Genomic DNA, 26,499 nt, shown 5'->3' with positions numbered 1-26,499 from the left:
CATCTAGCTTGGCAGTGTGTAACAGACTTCCCTCTGTGGTACACCTCTGAAGATGCCAGCCACAGATGCAGGCAAAACGTTAGGAACAAGATCCACCAGACCACGGCCACACAGCCTGGAAAACCCACCAGAACCAGCTAATGAGGTGGTCAATGCATCTGGACCAGAAGTGGGATCCAGCAGGTTCTCACAGGTTCCCGAGAGTAGGTTACTAATTATTTGTGTGTGCCGAGAGGCGGTTACTAATGGGTGATTTTGCCACGTGATTTTTGCCTTAGTTACGCCCCTCCTCTCAGCAGTAGCGCGCAGAACTGGAAGCAGTCTAGCAGGAGGTGCACTGGCATGCGTGGCAGCCTGCGCCTGCGTGCATTTGTTTCCTGTCCAAGGACCGGCGCAGCGGCTGCGTCCTTGCCACAGCCCCGCCCAGGAATGCCCCGCCCAGGAATGTCCGGCCACGCCCCCATCGTGCCCTGCCCAGCCCCATAGGCCACAGTTTGAATCCCACCACCATGGGAACCTGTTACTAAAATTTTTGGATCCCACCACTGATCTGGACCATACCTGTCCTGGGTACAAGAGGCAGGGCTTGCTTGCTGGAATGCTGCGGAAAACATGACTGCATGTGGAGAAGTCCGGAATCTGATTCCCTGGCACCTGATTTTATATACAGGAAGTTGTTTTGAGCATTTCATGACGTGTGCCCTCCCCACTTCCAATCTGAAGTCGTAAAGCCCGGAAACAAGTTTGTTATTATATTTCAGGGATTCTTAACCTCTTTTGGGCCAAACGCTTATTTGGCCGTGTGTTGAAGCCTGCAAATCCCTTCTCTGAATGTTTTTAAATGCATAAAAATTTAAATGCATAAAACATAGGATTACTAAGGAAACGAATTATATTGAAATATTTATGCTACATTTCTGTTGGAGTTTAGTAAAAATAGATGGAATATTTTTTCCTATCCAAATTCACAAACCCCCTGAAATCTATCATCTGGGGGGCCCAGGTTAAGAGTCCCTGTGGTATTTGCTGTTTGCGGGAACTGATCTGTATATGTGGGTTCGCTGTCACAAATGTCGTCGGCTTCTACAACACCTTTGTTCATCATCTCTCTCTCTAATCCTCCCCATCCATCAATGCTGGATCTTTTTGTACATTCACGTGGCCATGGAAGCCAGCACAGTGTAATTATTATGTCAGAATGGATCTGGGAGATCCAGGTGCAAATTCACACTCGGCACTGAAGCTCACTGACTACCGGTAATTCAGATCCTCTGAAGATGCCAGCCACAGATGCAGGCAAAACGTCAGGAGAGAATGCTGCTAGAACACGGCCATACAGCCCGGAAACCACACAGCACCCCAGTGATTCTGGCTGTGAAAGCCTTCGACAATACTCACTGACTAAAAAGTTTAGACCCGTCACTATCCTAACCTACATGCTTATTTGAGGTTGGTGTGAAGAGATGGGCCAGGAGCACCCATACGCCACTAAACCTCGTACGTTCCTTTAAGGAGGAATGGGATGAAAATATAGAAGGGGCAGCATGCCTTGGTGGAGGGAGTGGGGCCTGGCTTGTCCACATCGCGTGTAAAAAGTCATCCGAATCTGGCAGTGTAAACATTGGCCTGTTTTTATAGGCTTGAGTTGTGCTACATTTTCCCCCTTTTAATGAGGGGGAAGGATTACACCAGGGGTGTCCAACTCTGGTGCTTCAGATGTACATGGACAACAATTCCCATCACCCCCTGCTGGCGTGATGGGAATTGTAGTCCATGAACATCTGAAGTGCCAGAGTTGGACACCTCTGGATTACCCAAATTGGGCCTTGGCTAATAACATGCTAACTAATTTACTTATTTCGTGTATAGTCTGCTTTTCTCACTAAGGCTCAAGGAGGATTGCACCATTAAAACAGTGCAATGAGAACAGCACAATGCGTACAACAAACCAGACAGTAAAACTGGACTGTAAAATGACTGAAGAATGCAATAAAAACAGCAAAATATATCCAATGAATAAATTTAATTGAACATGTAAAACTGTGATGATTTGAGACTCGGTCAGACTTGACAGCTTGGTGTGTAAACTCTGACTCTCTCATCCGGTGACTTACAGATTTTGGTGCTGGAATCATTTCCAAATAGATAGTTCAGGGAAGTAAACTGGTGTAAATTGCAATACTGCATATCCCTGAATCCCTTTTCCATTGCTCTAGAATAGTCAGGCTAAATGTTGTCATGGTTTTCCAACCACAAAACCCTAGCACAAAGGTGAAAGAGAGCCTTTGTACAAATTTGTGCCCCCTGCCCCGAGGACAGGCAAAGAACCAACCCACTTTTGTATTGCAGAACCTTTTGCTCATAAAATTTACCAGAGTGCTTCATTCTTCTTGGCTCACTGTTGTGGGATAGTGGCCAGAGCGCTGTTTGGCAACTGATTTTTTTGGCAGAGGCCATATTTTCAGTTGAGTAAGAGCTGGAGGGCCACCAAGGTTGAGTTTGCCCGCTGGCTTGTTCTCAGAGAGGGAAATGCAGGCGGAATGGCTCTTCAGTTCCCTCTCTCTGCCAGTGTGAGCTATGTGCCTCAGTCAGTAACTCCTTCATATTTGCCAGTGTTGGAGTGAGCCACTGAGATGTATTATGGGAGCCCTCTGGCAGTATCTATTTGCTGTTTGTTCTGTTTGGAGGTGGCCACAGAGGCCTCTACCTGAGTCTGAGATCTGTAAGAGAACTCACCTGAGGTGTAGGAGGAGAGGTTTTGTAATAGGAGGTTATTCCGGGGTGGGAGATTGGGTGAAAAGTTCTGAAGCAGGTGTCCAACTGTGGCACTTCATGGACTACAATTCCCATCAGCCCCTGCTGGCATGGCATGGCATGGCCATGTCAGCAGGGGCTGATGGGAATTGCAGTCCATGAACATCTGAAGTGCCAGAGTTGGACACCTGCTCTCAAGTCTGTGACCTTGAGGGTCTTTCCTATAACCGAGCCCAATCTTTTTATCCAGCATTTACCCTTTCTTACCATTAATATGTTCTAGGCCAGTGGTGGCGAACCTATGACCCGGGTGCCAGAGGTGGCACTCAGAGCCCTCTCTGTGGGCACGTGCACACAGAGTGCGTCATGTGTGTTTGTGGGGGGAAAGCACTGTTAAACCCCAATGATTTTTATGGGAAGACCTCAAGCGCGACCCTTTACCTGAGAGTAAGCTCAGTTGCTGGTGATGGGGCTTGCTTCTGAGTAAACCCTCCTAGGATCGTGATTCACATGTTCGAAGAGTTGCACGGTTGCTTCAAAGCAAAGCCACTGAGTACCACCAAGCTTACTCCTGAGTAATGCATACCTTGGTGCCAACCACTTTTTCTAAACTAAAACCTCAGTATTCAGGTTAAATTGTTGTGTCCCCACTTTGCAATAAATAAGTGGGTTTTGGGTTGCAATTTGGGCACTCGGTCTCGAAAAGGTTTGCCATCCCTGTTCTTGGCAGCTTAAAAAATGTTTCAGCAGTGCAGAATAAAAACCTGATTTTAAGTAAATTTCTTCACTGTGGGCAACTGGTAACTGTTCACTGGCCACAATAAGGATGGCAAATAGAGGCCTGTCTTGGACCCTGTCTCTGGTGTGGCACTTGGGATCTTTGCCGGTGGCAGCACTTCCCATTTGCCACTGAACCTCTTGGGCGTGGTCTTCTGCAGGTCTCTCCCTTTCCACCTGCTGAGATGGTTTTGTGGTAGAAATGCCAGTTGGAAGGGCGGGAAATGAAGGTAATAAATAACTTCTCTCCCTTGCCTTTACAGGTGGCTGACCTGCCTCCCTCGTTTTTAACGCTGAAGCCAGATTGTTTTATCTAAAGATGGAAACACTGGAGTCGGAACTGACTTGCCCAATTTGCCTGGAGTTATTTGAAGACCCACTGCTTCTGCCGTGCGCTCACAGCCTGTGCTTCAGCTGTGCCCACCGCATCCTGGTCTCCAGTTGCACCTCTGGCGAGCCCCTTGAACCCATCACTGCCTTTCAGTGCCCCACTTGCCGCTATGTCATCTCCCTCAACCATCGGGGCCTAGAGGGCCTCAAACGCAATGTGACCTTGCAGAACATCATCGACCGCTTCCAGAAGGCCTCCCTGAGTGGCCCCAACTCCCCCGGCGAGAACTGTCGTGAGCGGCCGTACCGCCAGAGCCCGACCATGTCTGCCGGAGAGAGGATATTCTGCCAGTTCTGTGAGCAGGACCCTCCACGTGACGCCGTCAAGACCTGCATTACTTGTGAAGTGTCTTACTGCGATCGCTGCCTGCGGGCCACGCACCCCAACAAGAAGCCGTTCACCAGCCACCGGCTGGTGGAACCCGTGCCAGATGCACACTTTCGTGGTCTCACTTGTCTGGAGCATGAGAACGAGAAAGTGAACATGTACTGTGTGGCTGATGACCAGCTCATTTGTGCCTTATGCAAACTCGTGGGGCGGCATCGAGATCATCAGGTGGCATCCCTGAGTGACCGGTTCGAGAAGCTCAAGGTAAGGAGGAGGGATGTGGCCATGAGGCCCGGGCGGTTGTTTTGTATCCTGATAGCGTCAGACTGTTCCTCGCCGTTCAGAATTCCCGTAGCCTGTTTCTCAGGACCGTGTTTCCCAGGAGGCTGTGGGGGTGAACAAAAATGGAGAATTAGAAGGCAAGGTCTGAAGTAAAATCAACTTGTTTTAAACCTTGCTTAATGTGTTTTCTCTTACATGTGGAAAGGTGTGAAACCTGGTGTTTTCCCTAGTGTCATATTTTCTAATACATGTTTGTAGCTAACTCCCTCAAGATGATGTTGACGTGGGGAAAATACTGGCTATTTGGCCAGTAGTTGTTCTACAGAGCTTGCATTTTGCCTTCATCAACCAATGGGCTCTTTCCCTTTGGCAGCTTTTACAGTGGAACAGCAGAAGTGAATGCAGTTTTGTGCCACTGAGCACAGCTTCTCCACATTCCTGTCATGTCAGTTGGGTTGTGGGAATTGCTTCTCGAGCTAAGCAGGAAATTGGGGTCCTAGTTTGTCCTTAGTGGCACAAAACTGCATCCTCTTCTACTGTTCAATTGTAAAAGCTATTAAAAGGAAAGTGACTAATGGCAGATGCAGGCAAAATGCAAGCTTGGTAAAATGACTAGTGGCCAAATAGGGTAGACTCAGTGGGGTGCTGTGTGGTTTCCGGGCTGTATGGCCGTGTTCTAGCAGCATTCTCTCCTGACGTTTCGCCTTCATCTGTGTCTGGCTGTGGCTGGCCACAGATGCAGGTGAAACGTCAGGAGAGAATGCTGCTAGAACACGGCCATACAGCCTGGAAACCACACAGCACCCCAGTGATTCCGGCCATGAAAGCCTTCAACAATACAGGGTAGACTCACATTTTCCCCAGATCAGGGGTCTGCAACCTGCGGCTCTCCAGATGTTCATGGACTACATGCCATGCTGGCAGGGGCTGATGGACTACATGTTCATGGACTACATGCCATGCTGGCAGGGGCTGATGGGAATTGCAGTCCATGAACTTCTAGAGAGCCGCAGGTTGCAGATCCCTGCCCCAGATCAACATGGCCTTGGGGGAGTTAGCTGCAAATATTTATTCACAAATGTGATGCAAGGGCGCTCTCTGTGATTTCATCAGGCTTACTCTGCTGTCATTTCTGTAGGCATAATCCTGCTTGTGGCAATCAATGCTGTGAAATGTTAGGCAGACTAAAGGGCTGGGTAGAGAGAGACAATGGGATAGTAAGGTGGGTGATCTTGGGCTAATCACATGCTCTCAGCTTAACCTACCTCACGGGGTTGTTGTGAGGATAAAATAGGGAGGAAGGGAATGACATAAACTACCCATGGGGGAGAAAGGCGGAGTATAAGTGAAGTAAACAAAATAAGTCTGGAGGGCTTATAAAAGTTTGAAATGCTGTGCTCTGTGGAAGTGAAACAAAACCATGGGATAAGCTGGTAAAACCACTCTGAGCTTGCTCGTGCCCTTTCCGGTGTACCCAGCCCTTGGCTGTTCTTTGCAAGACTCACGACCGCAAAACTCTGCAAGCCCTTCAGGCGCTTCTCATTGGAGCCGGGGATTCCAGCAGAGGGAAGCACTGAAAAGACTGATGTTGGAAAATGTAGACCAACAAACAAACAAAACCTTTTGTTGGCATAGATTGGTCATACAATAGACACATAAAATAAGTCTCACGAGGCCGGGACCTGTAACAAAAAATGAGCAATCTTCTCCAGAGTGAAAGAATCATCGCTGCTCGGAAGCCACATTAGTACGGCTTAAAGCCCCGTTAGTCTTGGATGAGAGAGAACAGCTATCTCTAAGCAGACAGTATTTTGGACAAATGAACGGAATGCGTTCAAGAGTTTCGACAGCAGTCGAGCAGTTTGGGCAGACTCTGACTGGGGTAGATTACAAAAGCATCCCTGTTGCAGAGCTGATGGAAAAACATTACATCTGGCCCTAAAAATGTAGTCTTTTTGAGGGGAGCAAGAGGCGTTCAGAGAGGGTGCTGGGGTGGATGGGAAATGGTGGGTCATAAACACATGTAAACACAGACAAATGGAGAGACTGCCTTGTGTGGCAGGCGTGGGGAGCAATTTGGAAACCCCACTCCCCTCATCTCCCCCTTCAGGATTCTATAAATTGCCCAGAGATTGAGCAAACTAATTTCTCCATATGCACCCGTCCTTGCCCCCACAACTGAGTCCCAACCGCTTTGGATGTTCCTTGCTCCAGGAGCATATTCAGTCCTCATCACTGGTTTTTGTGTGTATATAATTGTGTGTGTAGTCCTAATTTTCTGCATAAAAGTGCCCCAAATACCTATATACCCTCAGCCTTGTGTGTGATAGCCTGGTTTGGCTGCTTTTGATATTAGCTTTACTGTATGATATAGTGGTGGGCTATAATGGTGGAAAGAAAATGATAGGGTTGAAGGATCAGCAGAAGTTTATGTGATTATGATTGATGCGAAGAAACCAAATAGAAAAAAAAATCCTGTTTCTCTCAAAATGGTTAAATCGACCGGTAATTGATCCCCCCTGTCAATGGTCCATGAAGCTGTGGAATTCACTGCCACAGGGTATTATGGTGGCTGTGGTCAAAGCTGTGACTGTGGTCAAATTGGATTAAAGGACAGCACTGTAATGTTAGTGTTATGCCCTCCAAACTCTTCTCAGTGACCAGACTCAGGTTCACTGAAATCGATTTATTTTATTGGAGTAACGTACGAATACACCCCAAAAGTTCTTTGCTGGATCTAACAATTTCACGCTAAGCAGTGGCCTATATTCCCCACTATTCACCCCCTCCCTCTAATGCAGGGGTATCCAACCCTGGCCCTCCAGATGTTCGTGGACTACTGGCAGGGGCTGATAGGAATCATAGTCCATGAACAGATTACCTGGAGGGCCAGGGTTGGACACCCCTGCTCTTAACACTTTTTCTAAAAGCAAAAGTGTTGTAAGGCCATACAGTTCTTCCAAGGTCAGAGTTCACGTTCCGCCTGGAATCTCCAAACAGGGCAGGCAAAAGAAAAAATGGATTGGTGCCACAGTCTCCCGGATTTCCCTTGGTGCCCATGGCAAGACTGAGAGGGGGACGGGGTCATGATGGTTAGCTAGATAAGGAGCCGAAGTTCAGAAACAGTGTATGCCGGATTTCTTTTTTGTCAAAGAACTGAGGTTGATTCATGAGCATGAGTGGTTTGCTTGTGTATTTCCTAGGTCATTTTGGCTGGGTGCTCTTGGAGATGTTGGTTTCACCAAACCAGTTGGTGAAGATGTTGGAATCACCAAATGTTGGAATCACCAAAACAATTCTGTTCTTTCCATGCTGAGCTTTTCCTTCTTATTCCAGTGTGGCTGCCTACATTGGAGGAAACTGTAACCAGAATGAATCATCTTCCTTGTTAGGTTAAGAGCAGGTGGACTAATCTGGGGAACCAGGTTTGATTCCCCACTCATCCACGAGTTGTGGATTCTTATCTGGAGAACTGGATTTGTTTCCCCGCTGCAACACACGAAGCCTGCTGGGTAACCTTGGGCAAGTTACAGTTCTTCAGAACTCTCTCAGTCCCACCCAGCCTCACAAAATCTCTGTTGTGGGGAGAGGAAGGGAAAGGAGCTGCTTTGAGACTCCTTTCGGGAGAGAAAGGGAAGGTATAAATCCAAACTCCTCATCTTCTTGGCCATCGTCTTTGTAACCAAACCTGAAACCAGATCAAAATGGATCTGAACAATTCTTTATTCAGGAATCTCTGAAGTTGGCCAGCCGCCACTTGTTTAATCCCCTTGTTCAAAAATGGTACATTTGAAGCCACTTGGAAATCATTCAGCTTTCTTTCCATTGGCATCTATTATGCCACTATGGGAACAAGTTGCGGTCTAGATGGTCTGAACCAGCAGGGCTGTTAGATCCTTATGGGGTGGTGTAATTTGTGAACCTTTATCGGATTCTTTGAGTGGAGAACCGTCTCCTTGCCCTAGAGAGCTTTCTTTTAGTTTGAATGTTGGGAAATAATTCCCCCCCCCCCCCCCCCCCCCGGTCCAGGCTGCATATTGATCTAAACTGTCCTATGCTTTTGGAGACGGGTGATCAGACATCTCAACATATTTTCTGGGCTCCCTCTGGAGTGCTTTGAAGCTCGGCTTTTATGTCGTTATTGAGGCTCTGCTGGATCTGACAGGAATTGGAATGTCTGATTTTTGACCTATATAAAGAAAGCATTTCTCTTATGCATTGCATAGAAAATCTGTAAAATAGTATTCAGGCCAGAAAGTGTTGGAAGTATCCCCTAGCTGACTCTCAGATGCTGGTCTTACAGCCAGGACTCTGAGAAACTCGGGCAGTCCTATGACACCCAGTTTTGGAAATATGGGAGCAGCTGACATGGAGCTGGGGAGTCTTGCTCTGTAGACTTTTTGGAGTCAAGCTGTCCTGGATATAATAGTTTGTTAGGGAAGCATTCTGCATTAATACGCTGGAGAGCGGCCGTACAATCAGGCTGCCTGATATTATTTCAGCTACTTGGGAATGTTTGCAAGTCAGATTTGAGCGGTGCAGTGTAAGAAACGGTTCGCCTGGAGGAAAGCTGATCTCTGATTATTGGATGCAGTTTCCAATTCTGAGGCAGCGGCTCCTCTAAACTGGTTTCATTTTTTTAATGGAATGCTTGAGTTACTTCTGGCTGCATGGGTCCATAATCCAGGCCTCGATTTGGAATATTAACTGGATTGCCTGTTTTAGCTTGTTATCCTTTGGTATGGTTTGCACCTGCTTTTGAATGCATTATTAGCACATTTCTAAAAGGGGAAAGGCTGGGTCCCATCTTCCCTTTGACCTCAGAACCCTAAGGAAAAAGCCCTTGACACGTGATCTTTATTGTCACTTTGATGGGTGGTGGTGATGGTAGATTTCTGACTTCATTATCCTTCCAGTGGCATCCTTTCCTCATTGGGCAGATGCTTGAATGTGGTTACTCTCATGCACCAAGTAGTTTAAGGGGTCCAAAAATTAACAGAGAAAATGAGGAAGAAATAGAGCACGTCAGTCAAAGTGAAAGACTGTACATATTTCATTGGTTGTTTTTACATTGGTTTTGTATAAATGGAACGGTGTTAGTGGAACTAACTTTTTTTTTTAAGATGGGAAAAATAATAAGATAAGCTGGTTTAGAAGTAAAGGGCTAACGGTAGTCAGCTAGAAATATTATACATAAGGTGAAGCCAGGATGGGAACCAGTTAGAATTCTTTATGTCTTTCATTCTCCTTTTCTGATCTTTTTTCCCTATAATCTGTCACTGTATTTGGTAACTTTTGGGGGGACAGAGGTTGATGCTTTGTACTTCATATTTGTTCTTTTTTCCTTTATGTAGGGCAGCAGGTCTACCATTTTGTGGTTGATGTAACAATAACAATTATTTTTAAAAATTGGAGCTGATCTTGACAGCTGGGCAGGATTTGTACTTACCACCAACCTTGCCCGCTACTGTCACTGTGAGCCTTGGGAGAGACTAAGAAAACAATGTAATACCCTGCTGAACCTCTCTCAGTGTATAGGCTGAGAGATTTATCTGTCCTGTAGGTTGAGAGAAGGACACGGAATATCTCCCAGGTCTTATGGTGACTTTGGAAAGATCCTTCAAGTAGTGACGCGTCTGTCTGCTTTCTGAACATCTCTGTGGCAGCGTGAGATCCCTGATATCCTGGGCTTGGCAAATGGTGGGTGGACCTCCCAGACAGTGTTGCCCAGATGTCTTGCTGCTTTCAAACCTTTTCTGAACAAAGGTTCAAAGGTGACAGGGAGATTTCCCTCCATTCTCCAGGTATAGGGGGAAGTATGGTATGTCTCAGAAGAATGAAAAATATATTTACAAGTAGCAAACTTGGACTCCTGTCCATCGTGTTGTATAGAGCAGGGGCCGGCAACCTTTACCACCCAAAGAGCCATTTGGACCCGTTTTCCACACCCTCGAAGATCTACCGAGCCTGTGCGGAGCCGCCTCCGGTTCAGCCCCTCCACTCACCTTTCCTTCCAGCATTTCTCTGGAGGGCTGGAGGGACACACCCACGCTACCCTCCGGCCTCCAGGCCACGCGGAGCCGCAGTGTAAGGCTGAAAGAGCCGCAGGTTGCAGACCCCTGGTATAAAGGCTGGCAGGCCAAACTCTGAAGAGAATCCCTTCTTTGTCATGTAGCTTTCCAGATGACTTTGGCCAGCCATTTCCTCTCAGCCTAATGTCCGTTGTAGGGATGTTGGAGGATAATAGTAGGAAGAGAAGAACCGCCCTAAACTTTAAGGAAGAGTGGAGTAAAAAGGTACTGAGAATGGGGTGTTGCAGTTATAATTCTCCATGGTGTAGAATGCATTACAGGCTGTAATTCCGGAAGGGCTGAGCACTACCATTGAAAACCAGGCCTTGCGGCAGTTGGAGAGCTTCAGAAACATGATGAATTTGTTTAGAGCTGCTGTTGCTGTGCTGTCTGTTTTTTGAAGGGTGTTGGGGTAAGTGTCCTGTCTCATTTATGAATTTGAGATATCTTTGCCTAGTGGCGCAATGCTTGGCGTCTCGTGTCTCCCTAAGATGCTGTTGACAGGCTGGATTTGGAAAAGGAAGTGGCTAATGTGAAATCTTCTTTTCTAAAGCCCTGTCCATCATCCACCAGTAGCGGAGCATTTGATGATGTGCATGTGTTTCTGTTTTGCTTTTATTATCCTTCCAAATGCAGTGACTGTAGTAAAGATGCAGTTGCTGAAAACAGTAGTGGGCTATCCAGGGATGTGCTTCTGGAGAAGTTTTCTGAACTGACTCCTTTTAAGAAAGGCCCAAACCAACTAGCTTAGTATGTTGGCCAACTCTCTCTCTCTCTCTCTGGCCAATTATGCACAAGGTGTCTGGTGCACTACGGGGGCGAATGTCCATCGCAGCAAGATTTCTTGTATGCACCTATTTTCTGGAACTCCACTTTCATTTTCTGTTCTCTCGGCAGCATGCGAGACCACTTCTAGTGTGACTTTTAATTTTCTTCGCTGCCAGAGTGAGCATATTTGCCAGAGAGCACAGCTTTGCCCTGGACATCTTTCCTCTGCCCACAGCCAGCCTTCCTACTCCCTCGCACAGCCATCCATGCCTTCCTCCTCGCCCATCTTGCCCACACACTTCCATGTTGTTGACTCCTTCTCACTTCCCTAAGTGCTCATATCGATATATCAGTATATCAATATAATAATTACAAAGAGTTGAGTTTTGCAAAAAACACTACATTCAGGGCAGGGACTCTTTTTGGCTTCAGCCCCCTGCCCCGCTCTATTTCCTTCCTCCCCAATGATTGGGAGAGCTTGGGAGAGACGGTGAGAGTTCTGTGACTGGAGCACTCAAGAGTTTTCAAAAATGTATTTCTTTATCTTGTGCCTAAGATTCTGGTCAGAATCACAAGATTTGGGGGGGGTATGTTCATGCATATGTGTGAAGCTTGAAACCACCTTGGAGAGCCACCCAGTTGGGAAGTACAGGTGTGAAGGAGTAAGTACATGTGTGGAGGAATAAGTCTTAACACCTACCCCCTTTCCTTTTCATTGTGGGTTTGATCATGATTGGGCCTTTTATTCCTGATAACTGCACAGAAAGGAAAGCTCCCTCAGTATCTTACCTGGTTTGTCTGTAAGCCAGCTCTCATTTCCTGTGTTTGCACCAAGGCGTGTTTACTTGGAAGCAAGTCCCCCTGATACAGCAAGGCTTACTGCTTAGAAAGTGTGCACAGTTATTTAGGGGCTATAACAGAGCATTAATGCTTAATCCCATGGACTTCTGTCAAAATGGCAGTTGTCAGCAAAGGCCAAGACCTTGGGCAGCCGCAGCAAGTCAAAGAATCCAGGATCAAGCTCAGTAGTCCAAAAGAAGTGACTTGCTGGGAGACAGTTACAGCAGAACAGCCGCACATTATTCTACCTTAGTGTGTATATGTAATTCTACTGGAAGCGGGGGACATCTGAATGGGTGTTTCCCGGCTCGTCCTCAGGGAGGCAGGATGTAGTTTTTTGCGTCACTTCCTGGGAACCAGCTGGGCGCCCATCTTAACCCCCAGTTTAAATCCTGCCTCAACAGGGAGAGCAGCGCAGAAAAAAATTGAATGCAGAAAAAAACTTGATTTTGTAGTGGACAAAAGAAGTGTACTAATTGGGACAGAAACTGTTTTCTGTGGTCACAACAGGACTGGCAGCATATTTGGTTATCAAGCTAAGCTTTCTAGTATTCACAACAAGTATCTCTTCAATCTCTTTTTATTGTAAGTCGCCTTGAGTCTTCCTGAAAAAGGGGGGGTATAAATGTTATGTAATAAATAAATAATAAATAGCGAATGTCATGTCTTACTTACGCCAGGTGTCTGGGTGGATGGTCACAGAGTTCCTTCTTTTTCAAAACTTGCATGTAACTGGCAGGCTTATGTCGAGAAGGTTTCTGAGTGCCCGTAGAAAAATAGATGTTGTGCACAAGAGTTCTAACCTAGCCTTCACCCTGGCATTGTAGTTGTCTGTTTTCAAGGGTTTTCCTTAATTTGTCTTTTTGTATAGATCTTCGCACGAGACACCCTCAACTTGCGACCTGGAGTGGTGCGGTCCGGAAGTAGTTTTACGGCCTCATTGGCTGTTTGTGAGAAGTAGGACGGAGGCCAAGCAGACTTTGAGAAGCTGTGGTGTGAGCCAATGGATGTGGGTCCCTGAAACCTTTCCCAACTTTTTCTTCAGGGGGCTGAGCATCTGTGAATAGGCTACGCTATCTCTGTAAGCAGCTGCGTGCTGGTGCTTTTTATAGACAGCTTGGAGTGTGGCCGCTTTGAGCTCTGAAGAGTCCTCCCTTTGTTTTAAGGGGTGCGGGGGAGGAATTCTGAGCCTTCCGCTTGGCACCCCCTGCAAAGGGCCTTAGGAAAGCCACAACATTCCAGCTGCCTTGGCTTGCTTGGTGTAAAAGGAATGTTTCTATCCCTCTTGCACTGACTGCCAGATGCTGTCTTCAGATGCGCCTCAACAAGCCATAAAGGTTTTTAAACCTTTTGCAAGGCAGAAGTGCTGTTATTTAAAGTATGGACACAGGTAGAAATAAACAAAGCACACCTGAGCTGTTGGCAGTGGCGACTACTTCTGGGAAGGAAGGGGAGGCAACCATCTCCGCTTTTCCATCCAGACAAATGACAAGCCCTCAAGCGTGCGGTTGCAAATGTATCACAAGCAGTTGGGATACCAAATTCAGAACTGCTTTTTGTGACCGGGCAGATTGGGAATAGAATTAATCAGCGTCAGTCTCATTGCATCTTTAGGGGCACTACTGGGTAATGCATGTGAGAACACTACTGCTTTGGTGGGAATTCAGACACTGCTTACCTTTCTGTGTTGAGGGACAATAGCTTCAACAACTTCAACTCAGTGGGGAAGCTAGTACATTGCGTGCAGAAGGTCACTGGTCTAGTCCTAGGCATTTCCACCATCTTCCTCCCTGTTTTCTCCCATCCCCAAATCTCTACCCCAAATAAGAACATAAGAAAGAGCCTGCTGGATCAGATTAGAGTCCATCTAGTCCAGCACTCTGCTACTCGCAGTGGCCCACCAGGTGCCTTTGGGAGCTCACATGTAGGATGTGAAAGCATTGGCCTTCTGCTGCTGCTGCTCCTGAGCACCTGGTCTGCTAATGTATAACAGGGAAGGTATAATTTTGCTCATACATTTTCAGAGCTGGGTCAATCAATCAGTCTTCCACATTTGGAGAAGAAGAATTTTGTTATCAGTCCTATATTTCTAAGGGCACCCGTTCTCAGAGTTTCTATATGCTGATTCCATGACAGTGTTTCATTAAATGTGATGCCCAGATACTGATAAGATTTTGTTTGTTCTATTGGGTGCCAAGGATGCTCCATTTATGTTTTTGGGCGTTTTTTGAATACCACCACCTTAGTTTTTGTATAATTGATGGTATAATCGTTGCAGCATTGGCCCAGAGTGTCTAACAGTCTTTTCAGTCCTATTCTCATCAGGGAAACCAACGCCATGCCATTGGTGTACAGTAGAATTGATATCTTAGTTTTTCCTATTGGTGGTGACGTGAACTGGGGGCCTTCCATTTTTTCAGCTATATCATTTATATAAACATTAAATAGCACAGGAACCAGTACACACCCTTGCTTGATACCTTTGTTTGCTGGTATCGACTCTGACAGTGCTCCTAACTTCCCTATTTTTATAATTAGGCTAAATGAGAGGAACCAGTTGTCTATCAATGTAAGGAAGCTTCATGTATGCCCCGTGGCATTTTGATCTTTAGATCAGGGGTGTCGAATCCATTTGTTACGAGGGCTGGATATGACATAAACGTGACTTGGTCAGGCTGGGGCTGAGGTGGGGCTGCCTCGACTGGCTCCAGAATGGCACAGGGTGTGTATGCGTGTCTGGACGGGGAAGGCCTCAGCAGGGTGCGTTAAGGCTGCCTTAAGGAGACTTATCAGGCCCACAAGCCAGCTGAGGCATTCACCCCCTCACTCCTGATCTGGCCAGGTGATCTGGCTCCCAGCCCACACGTTTGGCACCCCTGCTTTAGATCTTTATTCGAAGACTTCATTTTCATGGAAGGAACAAACTCTCTGTATATGCTGAGCTGGCCATGCTGAGGAGCCACAATTTTTTACATAATCAAAGGTGGTGATTTTTCTCCTCAGGCTGCATTTTAAATACGGCAAAGCAGTGGGTATCTTCTATTTGAGGTGCAAATTTGGGTGAAACTAAAAAGCTTGTGGGGAAAATCAGATTTGTTTGGGGTTGACATTTGCCTGTGCAGGAAAGTCCTTGATAGAGGGATTTTCAAAGGATTTATTTAATGGCTTCTACTTTTGTCCAAAGGAAGTCAATTCTACAGTTTCATGTACAGATGGGGGAAATAGAGAGTGACACATGTGACAGCGTTTTGTTGGAAGCATTCTTGTCATGGGAAACAGAATCAGAAGTGGATCTACATTCTTAATTCCTGCCCCCCCCCCCCCACTTTTCAAAGGTGTTCAATAATTACAAATTTCAAAGAATTTTTCATTGAATGTCGCCTTAAGTGGTGAAATGCACTGCAATATTCATGTTGGATTTTGTGGTGACAGGTATGTCATTTCAAGCATAAAAAGAACTTGCTCTCTGGATTTTCATATCAAACAGCAGCGGGTACGTGAGAGTCAGAGGGAAACGCCTGCCTGCCCTCCTTCACATCAAATAAAATTCACATTGCTTCATTTATGTGTTAAATTGCCCAACAAATATGAGCTTTGCATGGGGGGATGACGACGACAATCTCTGCGCAGCAGTTAAGATCGGATATTAAGGCCAAGGAAGAAACGTTTCTGGTTTTAAGCAGAATTGACTTCACAAACTGGTTTTACTAGTCTGGGTTCAGCTGCTTTCTACCAAATGCCTTGTCAGGGAAAATGATGGGTTTGTACTCCCTTCTGTGGCAGATTGAAAGGATGAAGTTGCACAAGGTCAGGTACCATAGTGAGCATTCATACGTGTGTTTACACATGCCTTTTTTTGTTGGAGGTCTTTGGAATTAAGCCAACCTTCCAAATGAGCAAGGTTCACTAAATTTTGACGTCTTCAGTAGGCTTATGTCTGCCATGATCTTAAACTTGACTGTGATTTTAGCCAATAGGCAGCAGGGACTGCTGCCCCAGCCCCCTGCTTGAGGAGGATCCACTGGTCACAGCCCATCCACTCAAAAGGGGATGGGGCTGAGAAGAAGATCAACCTCCTGCCACTACTTGTACCTTCCCTTTTTGGGGCTTGAGAAGCTGGCTTCCAGTGGCAAAAGTGACGTTATGAGACCCCCCCCACATGAAGATGAAATAGGAGTCTGTTCAAGAACAGAGGAACAGCCTCAGGCAGAAGTCAAAACAGAGGAACAGCCTCAGCCAGAAGATGGCTCACCGTGTCTGCATCTTTCCATCTCAAGGACTTCAGTTGGAGATAACACCTTGTGACAAGCAGCATCCCCCCCAGAGTTTGCCAAAGCCTCTGGAACAGCGGAGGAGACAGGTTTGACAAGAAATGCAACAGAGATGTTGGAGTGTCAGGTTGCAAGCCCAACATAGACCCCTTTCTGGCAGCGGTGATGAGCAGAGCAGGGCTGAAGCATGCTTCCCGGCTTGGCGTGACAGATCAGCCTAATTATCAACAGCTGGCTCTGCTACCCCAGTGAGATAAGGGTGCATTAAAGCTGTTAGTTTGGCTTGACAGTTGTGGAAGCAACTCGTTGCCACTCCCCCCTCCCCCCAGCGTATCAGCTTTGTCCCTCTCTGTTGTACTTCAGATTCCTGACATCTTGACTTCTTGGACTGACTTTCACTCACACCTTGGACTTCCGTCATTATCTGCCTGCTTCAGGACAGGTGACTTCTGCCCACTTTGCGTGGAGTGAGGGCCACTCCTTGCTTAGTTGCAGTGAGGGTGGGTGGCAAGTGATTCTGGGATTCCACCTTGGATTTTTGCTGAAGGTAACAGGATTACAAAGACTATGTGTTCTTAATCTGATGAAATAAATCAGTTTTTGGAGCTGTGAGGCCTAGAGGGGCTAGAGGGTTCAAACACAATTCTTAATATCCTCAGAATTTCTTCCCCCCGTCCCCCAGCATGACGCCTATATAAATGTGTAATATAGGCATGAGGTTATTTATTTTTCAGGGAATTGCCCAAAACTGTGGAAAGAAAGTAGTTGTAGGAAGGAGGAGGGTTGGTTTTTATACGCTGCTTTTCTCTACCTTTAAGGAGCCTCAGAGCAGCTTACAATTGCCATATTTTCCTGTCTTCACAACAGACAGCTTGTGAGGTAGGTGGGGCTGAGAGAGTTCTGAGAGAACTGTGATTGGGCTAAGTTCACTCAGCAGGCTTCATGTAGAGGAGTGGGGAATCAAACCTGGTTTTCCAGATTAGAGTCCACTGTTCTTAACCACTAGGCCCGTGGTGGCGAACCTTTGGCACTCCAGATGTTATGAACTACAATTCCCATCAGCCCCTGCCACCATGGCCAATTGGCCATGCTGGTGAGGGCTGATGGGAATTGTAGTCCATAACATCTGGAGTGCCAAAGGTTCACCACCACTGCACTAGGCCACCTTAGCTCTGAAGGTTTCTTGTCTACATCTCTTGGAATTTTCCTGCATCCACATGAAGTATAATTACATGGACAATAATACCAAAGTCCAATCAACATTAATCTGAGACCACCCTCCTAGCCACTAGGTAGTACCATCATATTTTTTTTTCCTTGAGTGGTTGACAGGTTAGCAGTATTTTCTGAACACGTTATAATTTTTATAGTCTATCAAGATTTTTGCATTCCATGTCAAAAAACTATGAAGCTGAAATAGTGCAGACATGGCTTAGGCTGAGTTGTTGTATGTGACTGTTGGGAATGCATTTTTCCTTTACTGCCTGGTCCCCCTGGAGGGAATTTTTGTAACTTGAATCTTACCAGCTGATCCTTTTTGTAATCTAATTAGCAGTGTTGCTCGCATTGACTAAGTTCTTGCTTCTCTGCCCTCTTGAGGTGGCTGGAATTTCTAGATAAGAATTAGTTTACCAGTGCAACTTTAATTTTTCCTCCCCCCCACCCCACCTTCCCAAAACCTATCAGGGCAAGGATGGGTGTGATTTAAAGATGTGGTGCTGTCAATCACATTTGTAACCAGGTCCATGTTTGACCCTTCAGTCTAGGTAGCAGTTAGCAAACATAAAATGGAATTATTAAAAATAATCCCTCTGGACTTGCTGTTATGAAAAACATGGCAATGTACGCATGCAACTAAAATCACCTAATACTTAGGCAGTTCTGAGCATATGTGAAAAACAGTTTTGCATTGCTTAAGGAGGCTGCTGAAGGCTCTGGCCAGCTTGTGCACGTTCTGTGATCATGCTTTGCGAACTGAGCACTGAATTCATTATCCCCCTAAGTCAAGTTTCTAGAATGTACAGATAGATTTGAAAGGAAATAAACAGCATAGGGTACTGCTGCAGGCAAGATTGGCTCTAATCAGAAGGCAACACTTGAGGTTCCCTGTATAACTTTCTGTCTTTTTCTATAAAAGGCAACTGAGGGCTGAAACCCTGTGGGGCCAGTGGGAACACATAACCCCCCCCCCCCCTCAGTTCCTGTCTGCCTTAGACATGGTTTATAAAATTTCTAATATCTAAAGTGGCATTTTTTATTTTAAACAATGAGAGCTTGTCCTTAGAACAGGAATTGTTCTGGATTTTGAAAAATGTCCCTTTGGTTGCTGTAACTATAAGCATTGTCAGGTTTTGTGGGAGGGGTGCACAGCTTTGATTCCCAGCTCTGCCGCTTGAGTTGTGGAGGCTTATCTGGGGAATTCAGATTAGCCTGTACGCTCCCACACACGCCAGCTGGGTGACCTTGGGCTAGTCACAGCTTCTCGGAGCTCTCTCAGTCCCACCTACCTCACAGGGCGTTTGTTGTGAGGGGGGAAGGGCAAGGAGATTGTAAGATCCTTTGAGTCTCCTGCAGGAGAGAAAGGGGGGATATAAATCCAAACTCTTCTTCTTCTTTAGTCTGCAGGTTGGATCTTCCCCATGATATATCACTTACCTTCATTCCTCATACAGATCAGCTGGGGAATATCTGGTGCCCACATAGAAACGTAGCCCTAGCTATTGCTCTGAAGTAGGTGAAGAATATCTGTTTACTTCATTCAAAAAGAAAAGTGTTGTAATTTTTATTAGCGTCAACCCAAACCACACAAAACAATATGCAAACTTTGGAGGTCTCCATCAGTCTTGATGGTTAAAATGGCAAACCGACAAAGGTCTCTTTATGATTATTCTCTCCAAAGTACCCTGGTAACCAGCTGCTACCGCTCAGGATCTGAGCACATCTAGACTGACCTGCTGAGAAGGTAGTCTTCCGGTGCAGTACTAGAGCAATTAAAATGCCTTATAATCTGGTAGCACCTGTATAGTCTAGCACATGGAGAAGAGATTAAGAGAAATATCACAGAGAAATAGATTGTACTAGGTGAAACCCAAAATGCATCTTTATAAAAAACATTCAGAAAAGGGAAGGGGGGGGTTGTATTCAAAAAGTGGTGAGGAAAGGGCAAAACCAAATACAGGAAAAGCACATCAACAATAGTGCAGAGATATTCAAGCTAAGCGCACAGTACAGTGTAGCAGGTTCCCCAGAGCATGTGAAGAGTTCCTCGTGGTAACAGAAGGTTGGAGGGGTGGTTAATTCCTATCTAGCCATGATCTGAAGAGCAAAAAATTGCAAACAGCCACATCAGCCTAAGCAAAACCCAGAGCAAGGAAGAATATCCATGTAATAACTATGAGGGGCAATCAAAAGGACACAAACGTTTGTGAAAGCCTTCGGGTTCATGAAAACCCTACACATCAGGCAGATGTTACAAAATGTGAAAAGTTAAAGAGGAAAGGATGTCTGCAATAAATTTGTAACACTTCACAAGGGAAAAGGCCTTTTGGCAGTATCCTCTGCTTAATGCCCTGCAAACCTAATAAACTCTGGGTAGAGCTGGTATGAGTTCCATCTTAGGCCTTCTGCGACAGCTTCTGCCAAATAGAAGGCCTTACAACAGGGGTCTTCAAACTATGGCCCTCCAGATGTTCATGGACTACAATTCCCATCAGCCCCTGCCAGCATGGCCAAGTGGTAGGGCTCATGGGAATTGTAGTCTATGAACATCTGGAGGGCCATAGTTTGAAGACCCCTGCCTTACAATCAAGACTGGAAACATCTTTTGTTTAATTAACATCTGAGTTGATGTTCTGAGGAACACGTGGCTTCCAGTGATCAACAATATGAATAGAAGACAAACATTGAGTAAAAACATACAAAATCATGTCATTCAATGTTAATTCAGACTAGCTTACAGAGAGCCCCATTCAAAGGTGGGGGGAAGGGGAATCTGCTATGGAAGTGGTGTGCCGACTGCACTAGTGGATTTGCCCTCCCCAGGGCAGTTCTCCCAGCGGAAGGACAATTTCACTGGCATACAGCCCCCCACCCCCCTCCCGTGGCACCATCCCACACCCATGCTCCCTCCAGGTTAGGGGTCTGCAACCTGCAGCTCTCCAGATGTTCATGGACTACAATTCCCATCAGCTCCTGCCAGCATGGCCAATTGGCCATGCTGGCAGGGGCTGATGGGATTTGTAGTCCATGGACATCTTGAATGCCGCAGGTTGCAGACCCCTGCTCCAGTCGGCTGGGAACCAACTGACTTTCATCAACTCCCTCTCAGCAATTCACTGGTGTACGCCAGTGGCATTCGGTTCAGACGTTAAGCCACCGAAAATGGTGGCTTACATCTGAACAACCCCATAGAGACTGAGGTGTTGTGTGGTTTCTGGTTTTTTAGCAACTCTTAAAAAGTAGCCGTGTGTATGGCCGTGTGCTAGCAGCATTCTCTCCAGAGGCAGGCGAAACGTCAGGAGAGAATGCTGCTAGAACACGGCCATACAGCCCAGAAACCACACAGAGTGATTCCGGCCGTGAAAGCCTTCAACAACACATAGAGACTGCTTGGCAGCAGGGAGGGTTTTGCACTTTTGCGGCTCCCTACACCTCTGGGAAGTCCCTTTGGAGCGATGGGACGGTGCGTCTGTAGTGCCGCGGTCAGATCGCTGGCTTGTTGGTGGGGCTACCCAACAAAAAGATGGCTCCCATATCTAATTTCGTCCTGCATGTTATATTAAAATCAGTTTTTTTCAGTGGGAGTCAAAAACTCTAACCTGCTGCAGAGCTAGCGTCAATCAGATGGACACCGATGGAATGACGGGAAGTCATAGGAAGGTCCAGCAAAGGTTGCTCGGTTTGTTTCATGTAGTAATTTGAAGTCTGATGCTCAATTCAAGTTCACCAGCGAAACCTTTACATCTTAGCATCTCTCAGCCTTAATAGAAAAAAGCACGACCGTGACTGTGGTTCTCCCCCACTCCCGGCCCCTTTTTTTTGCCTGCTCAGCAGATTTGTTTTTGAGAGTTGAACAGCCTCAAGGAAGAAAAGCCGGCTACTTTTTAAGAGTTGCTAAAAATTAGGAGTAAAGATCAAATTAAAAATTAATGTCAGTTATGAGTAAAAGTAATAGCTTGACTCAGGCTTGCAAAAAAATGCAGGAAAAATACAGTGGAGGAAAACCTATGCTTGCGGAAGCAGCTGGGTAACTTGAAACCCTCGTTTCTGGGCCAGCCTGTGGAACATCCAGGCCGTCTCTGAATGCAGCAGGTGGAGCCCCGCTGATGCCTTTAGCGAGCCGCTTTCCTCTTGCTGCTCGTATTGTCAGGTCTCTTCTTTGTATGCTTTGAAAGCAGCCGTTGCATCTCACTGTCGAGTTCTGCGGTCTGTCATTGTGCTCGCAGGATGCTCATTCAAACGACGACAATGGGGCCGGCGTGATTGAGGTTTGGCCTGAGACTTTTGGGGCGTATGAGGCAGAAGAATCAAATGACAAGCCAGTGTGATGTACATTAGGCTATAGCCAGAGAGAGCCGCTTTTGAACCCTTGCTGAGCCCCCGAGTTCATTGTGTGACTTTGAGCCAGTCGGTTCGTCATTCCTCCCGTGCAAGAGAGTTGTGCCGACAAAGGGGAGGGGGGGGGGCGACAGAGTTGCATACGTTGTCTTGATTCTTTTGAAAGAAAGATAAGATACAATGGTAATAATTTATTGCCTTTCATGATTAACGTCAGTCATGAGCCACTGGAGGCTGAGTCCGGATGCTCAATGCTCTGGCATAGAAGAGTTTGGATTTATAGCCCACCTTTCTCTCCTGTAAGGAGACTCAAGGTGGCTTACAAACTCCTTTCCCCCCCCCCCTCCGCTCCCCACAACAGACACTTTGTGAGATAGGTGGGGCTGAGAGAGTTTCAAAGAACTGTGACTAGCCCAAGGTCATCCAGCAGGAACGTGGGAGTGCGGAAACACATCTGGTTCACCAGTTAAACCTTTGCCACTCAGGTGGAGGAGTGGGGAATCAAACCCGGGGTTCCAGATTATAATCCACCTGCTCGTAACCACTACACTATGCTGGCTGTCATTGCTTGTATTTATTTCACTGGGGCTTCAACTGGAGACTGTATGAACTGGCTCTTATTTGAAGATGTTCCTGTTCTCGGGAGCCGGCTCTGTGAAGATCTGCATAGCTGAGTTGTGGGGGGAGGGAGGGGTTCTGATAATTGTCATGAATCCTACCAAAGAAGCTCTTTTTGGGGTGGGAGAGCACAGATTAGATGCGAGAGTCTGGTATGGAGTGATGACACCCGTATGTCTGACTCATGGGAATGGCAAAGACTGACCCAGTGACTCATTTCAAATAGAGCTTCACTAAATATTCCTGTAGGATTGGTTCACACATGCAAATGTATCATTTGTGCTCTTCTGCCTGGGTGGTTGATGATGGGCAAGGGAATATGTGACCCGCTCCATTTGGTAGGGCGGAAGTATCTGAATGAAGAGAGCTTTTTTGTGGAGTTAAATCTATGGTGTTTTCATGCTGCATATTGAATCCTCCATATGTGAAATGGCTGCAGTTTCCCTGTTGCTCTAGCTGTTTGCAAATCAGGAGAGAGGACTGAATACTTGCGCTCCCTGCTTTCTCTTTGGTGTAGATTTTCCCCGACCTTTCCTTTTGTTGGCTGTAAGGAAGATTCTGTCTCCATTGATGCTAACCAGGATCTCTCTGGTCTAGAGTTTGAGTCCAAGCTGTTAAATGCTGGGCAAACTCTACCTAAAGATGGAGCCTGGTTTATTCAAGGTTGGCATCAGTAGCAGCATAAGGTTGCGTCCAGACTGAATTTTCCACTCGTGCAAGACATTTCTGTTAACGGGACACCATTTTCCTGCTCTGCTTCTACTGCAGCACAAGTGTCAAACTCGCAGCCCTCCAGGTGTTATGGACTACAGTTCCCATCATTCCCTGCCAGCTGGCAGGGGATGATGGGAACTGTAGTCCATAACACCTGGAGGGCCGCGAGTTTGACACCTATGTACTGCAGCCTGCTGATCTCCCTGAAACGCTGCTTCTGGAAGATTTGGGGGAAGGGGGGCACTCACGAGCAGCACGAGAGTCAAATGGGGATCTACAGCAGGAAGAGGGAATTGGTGGAAATGACCTCGCTCATTCCGTGAGCATAAAATGCCGTCTGGATCCAACCCATAATGATAAACCGTGGTGAAGTGCATGGAGTCATGGCCTTGCATGGGGAGGGAGCATGCCCACGTCTGGGCACGCGTTCTCAGGCTTCTGTTTTGTAAGGGAGCCAGCATGACATCTGACCCAGCTAAATTTGGAACACAGTTTTAGGAAGCTGCACAAGCCACCAGCTCCACGCACCAAGCGAGGCTGAATGGGTGGGAGAACACGGACGCTAATTCCCTTAGTTCTGTTAGTGTAAAACGTGAGTGATGCTGAGCTTGATTATCTCTTCCAGGCACAGTGATGGTTTTGTGGCTCATAGTTTTGTGGGGGATTTTTAGCCAGTGGGTTAATGTGGCAGAACGTACGCAGCCTCCAAAGGACATTTGAAAGCTGGCCTTTGAAGTTCTGACATTAAGCAACAGAAGCTGGAAAAGTTGTTGGCGAGGACACCCATCGGCTTTAATTTATTTAACATCGTGAGTCATATTCAAATGAGAATTTTGCTGGCCTAGATAGCTGAAGGGCCTGGGATAGAAATGAATCTAGGACATGATTTAATATGTCTGTAGCCTGTGAAAAATAAAGCTGTCTCTGGCTACTGTTTCATTTCTAATTTAATACACTTGTTTGCAAGGCCCAGGGTTTGGGAGCAGAATACTGAGGTCGCCCCTGATTCATAGGGGCATCGCTTCCTTCCATGGCAGATGCTGAACGGCCTTCCCATGAAGGAGGAGGCTCCGAAAATGGTAGGTGGGCTGCGAGTATGCTGTTTCATGTGACTCTAGCCAGACCATAATCTCTGCATGTTCCTATGGACAGGTGTGTAGCAGCCTTCGATAATTTAAAATCCCCACACATAGCATTTATCAACACTGTGCATACCTGAGGTTGGACCTCCATCTTTTCCTGTTCTTTAACTGCCCAGTAGTCGTGCAAAGGATGCTGAAGTAACTCATCCATGCCGAGCGTTCTTCAGCGTGCATTAGAGGAAATGCAACCATAACAATGCTTAGTGTTTGTCTCCCATTTTTCGGATTCAGAGTGCTTCACACACATTACAGTCTTCCTAATTTCAAATGCTTCATAATCGGTGAGATTCAGCCAGTTTGCACTGGTTTGCTAGAACCGGTAGCTAATTTTTTTGTCCAGTTTGGCAAACTGGTTGTAATCCCACCACTGCACCCCCATGTCCCCCCAGGGCCCACTTGAGCCAGGGGGGCACAGCAGCCCGGGGGGGGGGGGCGTAGTAGCCGGTGGGCCTGCAGTTTGCCACTGGCTGCTGCCGCCCCTTCCTCAACCTTCATTGACGATAACCCTTCTGCCTTTTCCTAGTCCCTCTGGCTGCTGCCGCTCCCCCCTCCCCCAGCTCAACCAGAACCAGTTGTTTAATTATTTGAATCCCACCACTGTTCATAATCTCTCTGACAGCCCTGTGAGGTAGGACAGTATTATTACCTCCAAATTGCAGGGGTTGTGTGGGGAGTGGGAGAGAAAAGCTGAGAGTATGTAGCTTGCTTAAGACCACCTAGGAAGTTTCTTCCCGCGATGCTTGAGATGAAATTTGAACCAGCACTTCCTGGATTGCAGCTCTTCCTTTTAGTCCCTGATAAAGGATGCCAGGTTTATTTTAAGAGACTTAGCTGATTTTTCTCCCCTCTTGCAAAGTTTGCTGGCTCTCGTCCTGTGGGCTAGTTGTCTGTGGTATGTGAGTACAGACTCCCTTTTCTTTGGCTTGCCTGACTTGAACTTCTCCCGAAGTTTTCCAAAGCCAAATACAGCCATCCTATAGCAAAGAAAAGTTGCAACAAGTTGAAAACGGAAGGTCAGACTCTTCGAAGGGATAACAACCAGCTGTCCCTCTACTGGGCAGAGGCCTTGAGATGCAAGAATAGTTTGTTTCGCTTGGAAGGGTGTATGGCAGCGCTAGTTGGCTTTGAATCTTTGGTCCCTTCTGGGCGATTTTTGCTGCCAGCTGAGGATAAACTGTACCTTATCCTTTCTAGGCTCTGGGACTTTTCAGGTGTGTATAGATGTTTATTTCTTTCAAAATGCACTACCAGGCATCACAGTTCATATTTCCTCCCTTCCTTCCTCCGGTTAAAGCAAGAATTCTAATCAACAAATCAGGCATTGGTTCAGTTTGTCCTTCCCAAATGTGTCTCCTGCTTCAGGTGAGCTGTCTTTGCAAAAGGTTTTTTTTTTAAAAAAACTAGTTGATGGTGCACACTCATGCTATCACAGATTTGTTCCACACCTTGCCTCAAAAACTGACCACCATTTATTTTTAAGTTGAAATATTGTTTGAGGGAGATAGAAGAGGGAGGGAGGAAGCTGTGTCCCTTTATCAGCCATGGTACACAGACAGAATTATCATGAGAGTGCCATTAAGGGGTGCATGTACCCTCCACCTGTCATTGTGATGTTGTCAAGAGCCAGCCAGTCTGCGCTGCACAGAGCTGGTTTTGTCGACAAATGTAAGGCCAGGTTTCCCCTGAGCTCAGAACTGCACAGGAGCAGTTTAAGCAGCAACTACAGAAACCCCACCGTAGTGACTGCCTGTCCAAAGTCAGCCCGTTGCTCCAATGGTGCATAGGAACATATGCATATGAACAAGAAGTTGGCTTATGCTGAATTAGACCATTGGTCCATTAAGGACAGTAGTTTTCCAAAGCCAAATTCTCCAAGGTCTCAGACAGGGGTCTTTCACATCGCCTATTAGCAGCAGTGAGCAGCAGTTGCGTAGTGGTTAAGAGCAGGTGCATTCTAATCTGGAGGAACTAGGTTTGATTCCCTGCTC

The 26,499-nt window shown here is 46.6% G+C and overlaps 1 protein-coding gene across 1 annotated transcript in view; it reads left to right on the top strand.

Annotated features, from left to right (window-relative positions):
- LOC125442443 (probable E3 ubiquitin-protein ligase MID2) overlaps nt 1–26,499 on the top strand; it is a 245,876-nt gene that overhangs the window by 42,057 nt on the left and 177,320 nt on the right. Inside the window, 1 exon segment of the mRNA XM_048513806.1 lies at nt 3,795–4,513. Coding sequence (XP_048369763.1) covers nt 3,851–4,513 — 663 coding nt within the window. The 5' untranslated portion in view covers nt 3,795–3,850.

Source organism: Sphaerodactylus townsendi, linkage group LG13 (genome assembly GCF_021028975.2).
Source record: "Sphaerodactylus townsendi isolate TG3544 linkage group LG13, MPM_Stown_v2.3, whole genome shotgun sequence".
Classification (NCBI taxonomy): Eukaryota; Metazoa; Chordata; class Lepidosauria; order Squamata; family Sphaerodactylidae; genus Sphaerodactylus; species Sphaerodactylus townsendi.
This window is presented reverse-complemented; position numbering and strand designations above follow the sequence as displayed.